Here is a 12,324-nt window from a genome sequence, read left to right on the forward strand (position 1 = left end):
CCAAGTGTTGGCCTTACCAGCGCGCACCATCACAGTGAGCTTTTGCTGTTCTAGGAACTGAGCCCAGGGCCTCGGGCCCAGAAGGCAAGCAGGCAGTCAGCCGAACTGCATCACAGGCCTCCTCTGCATCTCTGGACTCCCAACATTTCAGTCACAGAAACAAATAGATTATGAAGCTGTGGTACTTGTTTGTCTGAGGCCCAGACTATCCAAGCACAGCGCCACCTTCCCCTCGTCACTGTCCTTTACTGGTTTTACAGTCATTCTCCCACGCTCTGATGTCACCATTGTCCCTGACCACCTCACACACAGGGCATGATCACATGACACTGTGAAAACTGACTTCTGGCTTCTTCAGCTTCAGTGTGTACGTCACACTGTGGAATCAGTGTGGATGTCACACTGTGGAATCAGGGTAGATGTCACACTGTGGAATTAGTGTGGACATCAGTGTAGAATCAGTATGTACGTCACACTGTGGAATCAGTGTGTACATCACACAGTGGAATCAGTGTGGATGTCACACAGTGGAATCAGGGTAGATGTCACACTGTGGAATCAGGGTAGATGTCACACTGTGGAATTAGTGTGGACATCAGTGTAGAATCAGTGTAGACGTCACACTGTGGAATCAGTGTGTACATCACACTGTGGAATCAGTGTGGATGTCACACAGTGGAATCAGGGTAGATGTCACACTGTGGAATCAGTGTGGATGTCACACTGTGGAATCAGGGTGGACGTCAGTGTGGAATTGCAACATCTTTGAAGTTCCACTCTGAATGGACCTTTTCCTTGGTAGAGAAATCCTTTTTACTAATACTAAGGTCTTTCTGTTCCTTGTTAACATTAATTTTTATTTATTCATTTTTTTTTGAGTAAAGCTCCTTTTCCTTAAATGCCCTTTGGCATACATAACAGGATAATGTGAAGGCCATTCTCACCCCTAAAAGTGATTTTTGGTACAGTGAATTATGTTCACTGGTATCCTGATGCTGAAATATAATTGAATTTGTAAAGTAAAACTTCCTGTCTATGGGGGGCTGGAGAGATGGGTCAAGCAGTTAAAACTACAGACTTCACTCACAGAGGACCTGAGTTTGGTTAGCATCTGAGGTGACTCACAACCTCCTATAATTCCAGCTGCAGGGTTTCCAAACCCCCTCTGGACTCCTCAGATACCCACACTTACACACCGTCACACTCCTGAAAATAAACTTTTAAAAGAGAAGAAGAATTCCTGAGGCTAGAGAGATGGTTCATCCAGGGAATTGCTCTTGATGCTCTTTCGGAGAACCTGGGTTCAGTTCTCAGCAGCACCCTGGTGACTCACGACCATCTGCTAACTCCGAGACCATGGTTATCTGATGCCCTCTCCTGACCTCCTTGGGCACCAGGCACTCACATGGTGCACATACATACATACATGTAGGTAAAAATACCCAAACACATAAAATAAAATGTAAAAATTGCTTTCTTTAAAGACTTTCCCCTCCTTTTCTTTTTGTTTTGTTTTCTGCTTTTGTGGTGGGAGGAGAGATTATTTTGTTTCCGATTGTTTTGTTTTGTTTGTTTTGTTCGAGACAGGTCTCCACCTGCAGCTCTGACCTTAGAATGCCTGAATGCTGTGAACCAGGCAGGAACCAGGCTAATTACTCAAGGTTTCTTTTCCTTTCCCCCCTCCCCCCCACCCTCTGTGCTAGGCTCCTCCACTAAGGATTTGTCTTCTGGGCCCTCACGGCTCTGGCAAAACTGTATGTGCAAGAAAGCTGGCAGAAAACTTTGGCATTTTTCACATTCAGTTTGATGAATTTCTCCAAGAAAAAATGCTGCTCAAGGCTGAAAGGAAGTTCGGACCCGAGTTTGAGGACGATTCCGAGGAGGAGCAGGCAGCGAAGCAAGAACTTGAAGAGCTTGCATCTCAGGCGAATGTGAAGATTGAAGAAGACACCACGAAGAAACAGGTAAGGAGCTAGAGTCAGCCCGTAGGCCAGACTAGGCCGAGGACAGATAACTTCCTGGAGTTCCGGGCGTCGTTCACGTAGGATAACAACAAGCCTTGTGCTTACTTCAGTAAACAAGGAGAGTTGCCCCAACTGCACAGAGTATGCTTGACCAGGATGTATAGACTCCGTAATAGGGCAGGAGGTTTATAGGCAGGAAGTAGGAGAGGATGCTTGCTTGCCTCCATTGGACAAAGGCAGGAAGTGCAGTAGTAGCCTCATGGAATTTGCCTCTGTGAGTATCTGAATAACTGAATTCAGGGATCCTAGATGTGGGCCTAGCCTGGGTCCATCTTCCTGGCCAATATTAAGTGATACTTGCTTTTAATTATGCCATCTTGTGAAGGGATTCTGGCCAGCATGGCTCTGGCAGGCCTTGCCCTTCTCCCCACTCCCTCTGCCTTGCTAAAGATCATAGGATTACATTCCGAAAAGTAGCCCCCAGGGTCTATCCCCTTATTTGGCCACTTCCTCCTCCAGAGGCTGACTACCGAGGTCCAGCTATCAAAGGACTGAAGTCCAGCAATCAAAAGCCCTCTTTGGTTCACCTAATTAGCCTGCGCAATCAAAATATAACACTGCATCCTAGTCTATGGATGTGGTCTTTCACCTCACAATTTTCAGGTTTAACAATAACCCTGGTGCTGCCCTGAGGGCTGCTGTGTCTGCAGTCCCAACTGCAGCAGCCTGGGCAGGCTACAACTCACTGTGCAGGGATGCCCACTAGAGAGATGAGTCACGGTAGAAACAGAAAGAAGAGAGTCAGTGGGTGTGCACAGATAGGAGAGTCCAGTGGTCCCAAGCGCATCTCTGGGGGGCCAACACACGTGGTGTGAGCAGTCCCGGTCAGTGTGTGGTCACACTGTCTCAGCTTTGTTTTTGTAAGAGGGTTCAGAGAATCCTTCCTATTTGAGGGGACACCGCTAGAGATGGCCACACTTCCAAGGTGACTGCAGATTTAGGACAGTGATATTCAAGGACCTCTGTGGAGTCTAGAACAGAATGTTGTATAAGACTGGAAATAAGATGCCTCCCTTATTTTTGTGTGATCTCTTCCTTGAAGGGGAGTGGCCGCGGGTTCAGTACCACATGTCTAAGTAGCTCCTGTGTGAGTGAGGAACACGGCCCTGTGTAGGGTGACTGGTGCAAAGTGACAGCAGGCGCGCCACTCAGCCTCCTCATTACCTGAGCTAACTGAGGAGCCAGCCTGTTCTCTTGAAAGCAGCATCTGTGTGCCTGTTGTGCAATCAAAGTGATATCAGACTCCAGAGCCCTGAGGCAGAAGTCGCCATAAGATTCCCCCTCTCCGCCCATTGTGAACTATAAACCGCCTTTTCTCCTTCCCTATGAAATACTGAGTCTTATATGATTCTGACAAAAGTCAGGAAAATGTCTCCTCACTGAAGGCAGTGTGGCATTTACTGGGGATATTTTGTCTGGTGAGTCTGACTTATAATCTAAGGTTTCCCAATACTGTGATTTTTTTTTCCTGTCAAAGAGTATTTATTTAAAAAGTGCTCCATTGCCGATGGAGATTTTAAAACATTGATATTTTATATTAATTTAATAATTTACTAATATTAATTTAATATCTAGTGAAGCCTAATAGAAATAAATATATTAAAAACATTACCTATATATAATGCTTTCATATATTTATATATTCATATATATTATATATTCACATATAGTATATATAATATATATTGAAAGCATAATATATATACTTTATATATATAGCATTTTATATATATATATAATGCTTTCAATCCAGATATATATAATGCTTTCAATCCAGGATTGTGAAAAGAAACTTCTTCCAGATTCTAATTTTTTTTCAACCATTTCTTACATACTGAAGCTATGTTCCTCTTAAATGAGCCCCACAAGTGGACCCAGACACAGTTCCACATAACAAAAAGACTCTGAGCAGCCTGGAGAGTGACAGGTAGTATCTCAGTAGGTCACAGGCAGGTCCTCAGACACAGTTTAAATGTGTGCCCTGTAATTGTGTAGTCAGAGAGAAAATGTTGTTCAATAAATTTAATGTATACTGACTCAGGTTTTCATATTTTCTGTGAGTAATCAGTTGATGTTGATTCTTGTTGTTATTGTTGTTGTTTTTCTGTTTCTTGAATTGTCTGAATCTCTAGAAGAACATCAAGGATGTTTTACTCTACATAATAAAATGACAAACCCGCATCCTGGCAAGCAAAAGTTTATCAGAACCATACTCATTTTCAGAATTATTGATGGTGAAAGTATGCAACAGAAATAGTTCCATTATAGAACCTGGAAAATGGCTCTGTGGCTAGGAGAACTTTTTGTTCCTAACAGTGTAGACAGTCCAAGTATCTATATGGTGGCTCACAACCATCTAGAATTCCAGTCCCAGGGAATCCAATGCCCTTTTCTGACTTCCATGGACACCAGACACAAGTTCCTCGCTACCTACAACAATGTTCTGGATTCCCAAACGAAAGATACACAGAGAGAGAGAGAGACAGAGACAGAGACAGAGACAGAGACAGACAGACAGAGACAGAGAGAGAGAGGAGAGAGACAGAGACATCAGAGACAGAGAGAGACAGACAGACAGACAGACAGAGAGAGAGAGAGACAGAGACAGACAGAGACAGACAGACAGACAGAGACAGAGAGAGACAGAGACAGCAGAGACAGAGAGAAGACAGAGGCAGAGACAGAGAGAGACAGACAGAGAGAGACAGAGAGAGAGAAGAGAGAGAGACAGAGAAGACAGAGAGACAGAGAGACAGAGACAGAGACAGACAGACAGAGAAAGAGACAGAGACAGAGAGAAGACAGAGACAGAGAGAGAAGACAGAGACAGACAGACAGCAGAGACAGAGAGAGAAGACAGACAGAGAGAGACATAGACAGAGAGACAGAGATAGAGAGAGACAGAGAGAGACAGAGACAGAGAGAGAGACAGCAGAGACAGAGAGAGAGATAGAGAGAGAGAAGACAGAGAGAGACAGAGACAGAGAGAGAGAGACAGAGACAGAGAGAGAGAAGACAGAGACAGAGAGAGACAGAGAGAGAGACAGAGACAGAGAGAGAGAAGACAGAGAGAGACAAAGACAGAGAGAGACAGAGAGAGCCTATATTTAATATTCCTTAAGCAGCTCAATGGCTGGGCCACTCCCAAACATCCTTGCAGCTAACATACTCTCCCCTCTGACATTCCTGAATTATTACTTATAAAACCTATATTCCACCCTGGCCATCCCAGACCCAGCGGGGGCCGCTCTTCCCAGTTCTTATATGTTTGTACTCATCCCCTTGCCCCTGAATCCTAAAGTCCTGCCTCTGTCTCCTTGCCCAACCACTAGCCTCTGGCAACTTTATATACCAATTGAAACCAACTGGGGGCAGGAACCCCTCAGCATCTCACACGCGGCAGAACCCAAAGAACATAATACAAGTGGTAAACCAAATCCACAACAGATGCATGATGTGAATCAAGCAGGATCAAGCAGGTTTGGGGCAATAAATGACACATTGTGACCCTGGTGCCAGATGTGAAAGTCCATTGTGTTCTCTTAGCTACCTTAGGTGCTATTTACTGTCTAATCATATTATATGCTGGGGCTCCGAACTCATGCTTTAAAATGGTTACAAGTAGCAGTATCAAGTAACCTCAGAGAAAACAAAAGTCTCGTTCTAATCAGTTGTAAAACAGCACTGCTTGTCAATATGGAGCCCACAAGTCTCTTATTCTCTAACTTCCGCCTCTAGCTTCCAGAAGTCCAGTTCACAGAGGAAGAAGAGGCGATCAAGCTGAGTCTGACTGACAGCGAGCCCCTGCCGTCGGAAATTCTAGACCCCATTCTTTCTGAGTGGTGGCTTAAAGAACCAATACGGTGCGTTCACACGCAAGGGCTCGTGTTTCCTATTGATTCTATTTCCTTTGTTCTTAGTGGTAAAACTCAGTCTGATTTATAAGTAAGAATTTCCTCTTGCTCATCCATATAAACCACACATTAAAACATCTGTGCTTCTGAAAAATACTGGTGCCAGAGACCTATCCCAAAACGATGAGACCGGGACCCAGGCTCCAGCACTGACTGGCGGTTCTAAAACATAGCCAGGGTTGAGAATGGCTTCCTAAGCTCACACACCCTCCTGCTGTGCTGGACTCTTTCCTCCTACATCCTTGTAATGATTGCAGTCCTGACCACTGGGTATCGGTCTGCTCTTAACCCATTAGCAAATACCTACAACAGTCTGGTCCCATGCAGGACCAGGTCACTGGAGTTTAAACCTCTCCTCATTTTCCCACCAGAAGAGTAACTGTAATTAATTCAGGTCAACTCACTTAGCATGTGTGAAAATTAACCATGTTATCACAGTCACCTCTCTCAACTGTATTAGATGCTTTTAGTATTGAATCATATTAAAAACTTGGTACATAGACTGGGATAGAAATTTGCATTATCACCGTCTGAGAAACAAGAACTGAAATACAGCACACTTAGATGACTATTTCCATTCTCCTCTAGGCCTCCGGGCACACTAGCATCCGCTGCCTGTCTGAAAGGAGGGGGTGGGATCCAGTCATCAAGCCTTTAAAAATGTCTGGGGTGGTGACCCATCAATTGAGAGCACCAGGACCCAGATTTAATTCCCAGCACCCACATAGCATCTCACAACCATCTGTAACCCCAGTTCTAGGTAGTCTGGCATCGTAGTACGTATACAAACATACAACTAAAACACACACACACATACACACACACAGAGAGAGAGAGAGAGAGAGAAAATAAAAATAAATTTTAAAATTTAAAATATGAAGTAAAAACAATGTAGATACCTGTATATATATACATATATATGTATATATATACATTCAATTTGATGTAAAAAGTTTCACCATGAAATCTAAATACTGAGTATTACACAGCCATCACATTTTACTAGGATAAAGATTTACAATGGTTTGTAATATTATATGATATTAAACATTAAAAGATGCAGATATATATCATAATACGATTGAGATATGGGCACATGAAGAACTAACTGGAAAGAAATGCACTTATATCTGACGACTGCGTTATAAAATACTTTATTGAAATGTATCAGCCTTCCGGTTATTCCCATGGCCCTAAAAGTTTTGTCATCTGAGGCAGAATATACACGTGAGGAATTGTCACACATACACACACACACACACCGAGGAAGGAGCGTGTCACAGCCTCATGGAGGGAGCATCATGAGGACCCAGTCAAGTGGACTCTTCAAAGGCAACACATTCCTTAGGCTACGTGCTTCTCCTGAGCCGAGAACTTTGACTTTCAGTGGGTTTCCAATCATTAATTAGTAGCCAGATAACTGCAATTTATATTACAAGCACAATACTATCTTAATCCAGTTTTATACACTTTGAAGAAAACAAATATCATGTATGCCTCTGCTTCTCAAACTCTGAGTTGTTACTCCAGATGGGATAGGAATGGAATCACATAAAAATTCCAGTGCAGGAATCACAGAAAGTGTGGCAACAGTAAAGGATACTTTTAATACACACACAAAAAAACAGTTCTAGTGTGATCCATGGACTGCAGTGGTTTTGCCACACACAACGCTTGCGGCTCTCAGAAACAGAATGGCTTAAGGGAAAGCAAAGACTTCACAGTCTCCTGTCGTTCTTAAGCATGACAGGATCGGAGTTGCATTGTTAGAGGATTTGATTTTAAAATTAGCTGTTTAAGTTGGTGAGTTGATTTTCATGAAAAGTCATTGGATAAATTTTTACTTAGGATTGGGGCAGAATTTCCACTAATTCTTGAAATGGCCCTAAGTGTGCTGCCGCCATTTTGCATTACATATTTACCCACAATGCTGTTCTCAGCACTGTCGCTACATGTCTGAGGAACACTGAAGATGCTGTATATCCTACAGCATCAAATACTTAGCCAAGATTTAACTCTTTGTTTGCTTGTTTTCTCTCTTGGTTTCTTGTTTGTTGAGATGGGAACTCATCGTGCAGCGCTAAGTGACCTAAAACTCGCTTCGTAGATCAGGGTAGCCTCAAACTCACAGAGATCCTCCTTGTTTTTACATGAAAATAAGCAAGCACATAAATTTTTAACAGAGTATTGTAAAATTAAGTGTATTGTCAAGGAATTGTTTTAAAACAAGTTTGTTATCATTAAAGTTTGATTTGTATAGCTGTTTTACATACCTGTATATCCAGGCCACCTAAAAATTTCCCAAAGTCTGACATGGTAGTGAGTGCCCTTAATCCCTGCACTCAGGAGGCCAAGGCAAGCAATCTTTGTGAGTTTGAGGCCATCCTGGTCTACACAGCAGGTTCCAGGCCAGCCAGGATTACATAGTGAGACCATGCCTAAAAACAAAACAACAACAGCAACAATCAAAAAAAATCTCAGACTGAAAAGGGCTGGCGAGTGGGAAAGGTATAAATTCTTTAAACTATTTATTTACCCATCTGATAAAGTCACAATTCATCAATACATGTTAAACTCTATAATATACGCAGAGATAATATGTGGAGTGGGGGATCACGGCAGGCTTTGCAGCAAGCAGGGAAAGCAACTGAGAAGGGATAAGAACGAACTAGGTTCTGCTAGATTTTTAGATACCAGTTCTGGACCAAGACTTCAAGACTCTGACATTAGGTCATATATTTTTGCCCTATTGAAGCAAACTCAAAGGTCTAGGGTAAGTAAAACATAAATTCTGGAAGACAGAGGCGTGCCTGGATCACCAGACAGCAAAAGATCATCAAATTATAAACAACATCCATTCCCAGATTGCAGGGAGGAAGATGGGGTGAACATATCTTTCCTCAGAAGGTGTTGATACTTTGTTTCCAACCCAATTCCGGGTAAAAGAAAGCTCAACTCAATCAGTTAACAAAACAAGCTACAAGCCTAGATTGGGCAGATCTCCCGCTACACTACTCTATTCCCATCTATGTTATCCCAGATAACTTGTGGTTTCTCCAGGCCAAGAGCTTCTCTCTCTGCCTCCTCTCCGTTGTTCTCCCGTAGCTCCTCCCCCTCCTGTTTCCCCGCCCCCATCGCTCCGCCCCTAGACTCTCAGCTCCTCCCCCTTCCTCCTGCCCAATCATTGGCTCAAGCCTTTATTTGAAAAGTTAAGGTGGGGAGAAGGTTCACTAGGCAACTCCTCATCTGCAGCCCCCCTGAGGATTTGGAATTAGCATCACAATACAAGCCCAGGGCTATCCCACCACAGGAAGGATGCTTCCTAGGAAGGTTTAGCTTCTCTGTGTGCACCAGCATTCTTTGCTCCCTACATCAATACGTAGTCTAGGTAGATCTATAATATAATAGGTATAATATAATAGGTAGATCTATAATATAATTTTTCTATTTGATTTTTAAGTTATCATACAAAATAATGGGCTGGCTATGACATTTTCATATATATATATATATATATATATATATATATATATATATATATATATATAAAGAGAGAGAGAGAGAGAGAGAGAGATCTAGATATATAGATACAGATATAATCTCCAACAGGTTTCTTTCCTCTCACAAAATGTTTTTTCTTCTGCTTTCATGTTAATAGATGTCATATAGAAATTGATAGGTAAGTAGGCAGGTAGGTGATAGATAGATAGATAGATAGATAGATAGATAGATCTTAATATGAGAGAAACATTCCGTTTGTCTTTTGGGTGTGGCTTATCTGGAATAGCAATGATGTTTTAAGCATATTTTGAAATTTTCTACCCAGATCCACTGGCTTTATACTGGATGGCTTCCCGCGGTACCCTGAGGAGGCCCAGTTTCTGGGCGAGCGTGGATTTTTCCCAGACGCCGCCGTTATAATACAAGTCGATGATCAAGACATCTTTGATCGCCTTCTTCCTGCCCAAGTTCAGAAGTGGAAGACAAAACAGTCCAAGAAGTTAGAGAGAAAAAAACTCATCAAAGACCTGAAGACAAAAATCAAGGTACAGGGGAAGAGGTCTGTTTATTGCCTGCCGACTTATGTTTCTAAGCAGTGTTCACAAAAAAAATGAGGTTTCGAATTTTAATGCTGTAGTAAGCATGAAGACATTTTTCATCCGTTTTCCTCCTTTAATAGGAATTTAAAATGTTTGAAGCTTTTTCGGTTTTGTTTTTTGATACAGGGTCTCTCTATGTAGGCCTGTCTGTCTTGGAACTCTAGACCAGGCTGTCCTTGAACTCAGATATCCACCTGCCTCTGCCTCCCCGAATGCAGGACTTCTTTGAAGCTTTGTTCCCATCACCAACGTGTTAATGCTTCTCTTTCTAAATTAGTTTTATTCGGGCCTCCCAGGAAGCCTCTAACAGGCACAGCAGCAGTGGGCGGGCTCAGCGGGGAGAGTAAACTTATATCCCTATTCGATTCATGGATTTGTGTTCATAGCCGTGTTCTCCGGTGGCCCGCGGGTGCTTTTTCCAGAACTGGCCCCCCATTCATCTTCCAACTGCTCACAGACCAGCCTTCTAAATGTCTGTCTGAGTCAAGTCTCACTATCAGGGTTTGCTCCCAGTGTTGTCCAAGCCGGTTTCCTAAAGGTGTTTTTAGCTCCAGTGGGTGTAATAAGCCCTTCGCTACAGCAGTCACACCACCTGCTTCTGGGTTTCCTTCTCAGGGAGTCCCGCCCTGGGTGCCATTACACAGTTCTCCCTGGATCCCCATTAGCACACCTAGAGCAGGGGCATTACCTGCCTTGATAGTGTGTTTTGAGAAGAAAATGAAAGGATAAATATCACAATGACCAAGACAATGGCAGCCTGTCTTAGGCACACTGGAATTAAACTTTGGGGAGTCCTGAGCCAAGCAACACCAAAACCATGAGGACGTTTAAACAGATCCACTCACTATATCAGACCCGGAAAAGAGCAAGGGTCTTAATCTTTCACCCTCCCTGTGCATAGACCCTCCAGGATGCCTATGCTGTCCGCAGAGATATAGCAGTGCTTTCCAAGACCTGTCTCCGCAGTAAGAAAAAATAGATTTCCAAACATTTTCAACACTCGGGAGGGAGATAACTCAGAAGGACAAGGATGTGCCGGGTCAATCACCGTCATGTGTTTCCGTCATGTGAGGCCCCTTCCCGTCCACCATACCTTAGCCCCAGCTTGAAAAGCTACATTAACACATAGCAAGGGATTTTTATCATATTTGTCCATTGTAAACCTGTAAATGTTTCCTCTACAGGATGATATGGTCGCTAAAAGAAGAGCTGAACTTATTTTGGAGAGAGAGAAAAAAAAGAAAGATGTAAGTAGATTGTGTGTGTGTGTGTGTGTGTGTGTGTGTGCACAGAACACCATGATCTCAACAGTGGAGAAGAGGAAGGCCATGCTTACAAAGTGTACAAGAACTCACACTGAGTTCACAGGGGATTGGTGAAATTCACTTCTTTTATTTTTGGTGGGGTGTATGCTACTATTTTAAATGACCTTTTATTATATTTATAATCAGAAGAGAATAAACAACTTTTGTTTTTTGTTTTGTTTTGAGACAGGGTCTCTCTATGTCACTCTGGCTCTCTTGGAGATACACAGACCAGACGAGGCTTGAACTCACGGAGACCCTCTGCCTCTGCCCCTGCCTCTGCCCCTCTGCCCCTCTGCCCCTCTGCCTCTGCCCCTCTGCCTCTGCCCCTGCCCCTCTGCCCCTCTGTCTCTTCCCCCTGCCCCTCTGCCCCTCTGCCCCTGTCTCTGCCCCTCTGCCTCTGCCCCTCTGTCCCTCTGCCTCTGCCCCTCTGCCCCTCTGCCCCTCTGCCCCTCTGCCTCTGCCTCTGCCCCTCTGCCTCTGCCCCTCTGTCCCTCTGCCCCTCTGCCCCTCTGCCCCTCTGCCCCTCTGCCCCTCTGCCCCTCTGCCCCTCTGCCTCTGCCTCTGCCCCTCTGCCTCTGCCCCTCTGTCCCTCTGCCCCTCTGCCCCTCTGCCCCTCTGCCCCTCTGCCCCTCTGCCCCTCTGCCCCTCTACCTCTGCCCCTCTGCCCCTCTGCCTCTGCCCCTCTGTCCCTCTGCCCCTCTGCCCCTCTGCCCCTCTGCCCCTCTGCCCCTCTGCCTCTGCCCCTCTGCCCCTCTGCCCCTCTGCCCCTCTGCCCCTCTGCCCCTCTGCCCCTCTGCCCCTCTGCCCCTCTGCCTCTGCCTCTGCCCCTCTGCCCCTCTGCCCCTCTGCCCCTCTGCCCCTCTGCCCCTCTGCCCCTCTGCCCCTCATCCCCTCTGCCCCTCTGCCTCTGCCCCTCTGCCCCTCTGCCCCTCTGCCCCTGTCTCTGCCCCTCTGCCTCTGCCTCTGCCCCTCTGCCCCT

General features: G+C 44.7%; 1 protein-coding gene across 1 annotated transcript in view; it reads left to right on the plus strand.

Annotated features, from left to right (window-relative positions):
* The window catches only part of Ak9 (adenylate kinase 9), a 136,048-nt gene that overhangs the window by 87,029 nt on the left and 36,695 nt on the right, over nt 1-12,324 (plus strand). Inside the window, exons 24-27 of the mRNA XM_052164535.1 lie at nt 1,704-1,964; nt 5,763-5,887; nt 9,765-9,984; nt 11,223-11,285. Of these exons, the coding sequence (XP_052020495.1) occupies nt 1,704-1,964; nt 5,763-5,887; nt 9,765-9,984; nt 11,223-11,285 (669 nt within the window). The remainder of the gene's footprint in view (nt 1-1,703; nt 1,965-5,762; nt 5,888-9,764; nt 9,985-11,222; nt 11,286-12,324) is intronic.

The sequence above is a fragment of the Apodemus sylvaticus genome, chromosome 19, assembly GCF_947179515.1.
Source record: "Apodemus sylvaticus chromosome 19, mApoSyl1.1, whole genome shotgun sequence".
In the NCBI taxonomy this organism is placed as follows: Eukaryota; Metazoa; Chordata; class Mammalia; order Rodentia; family Muridae; genus Apodemus; species Apodemus sylvaticus.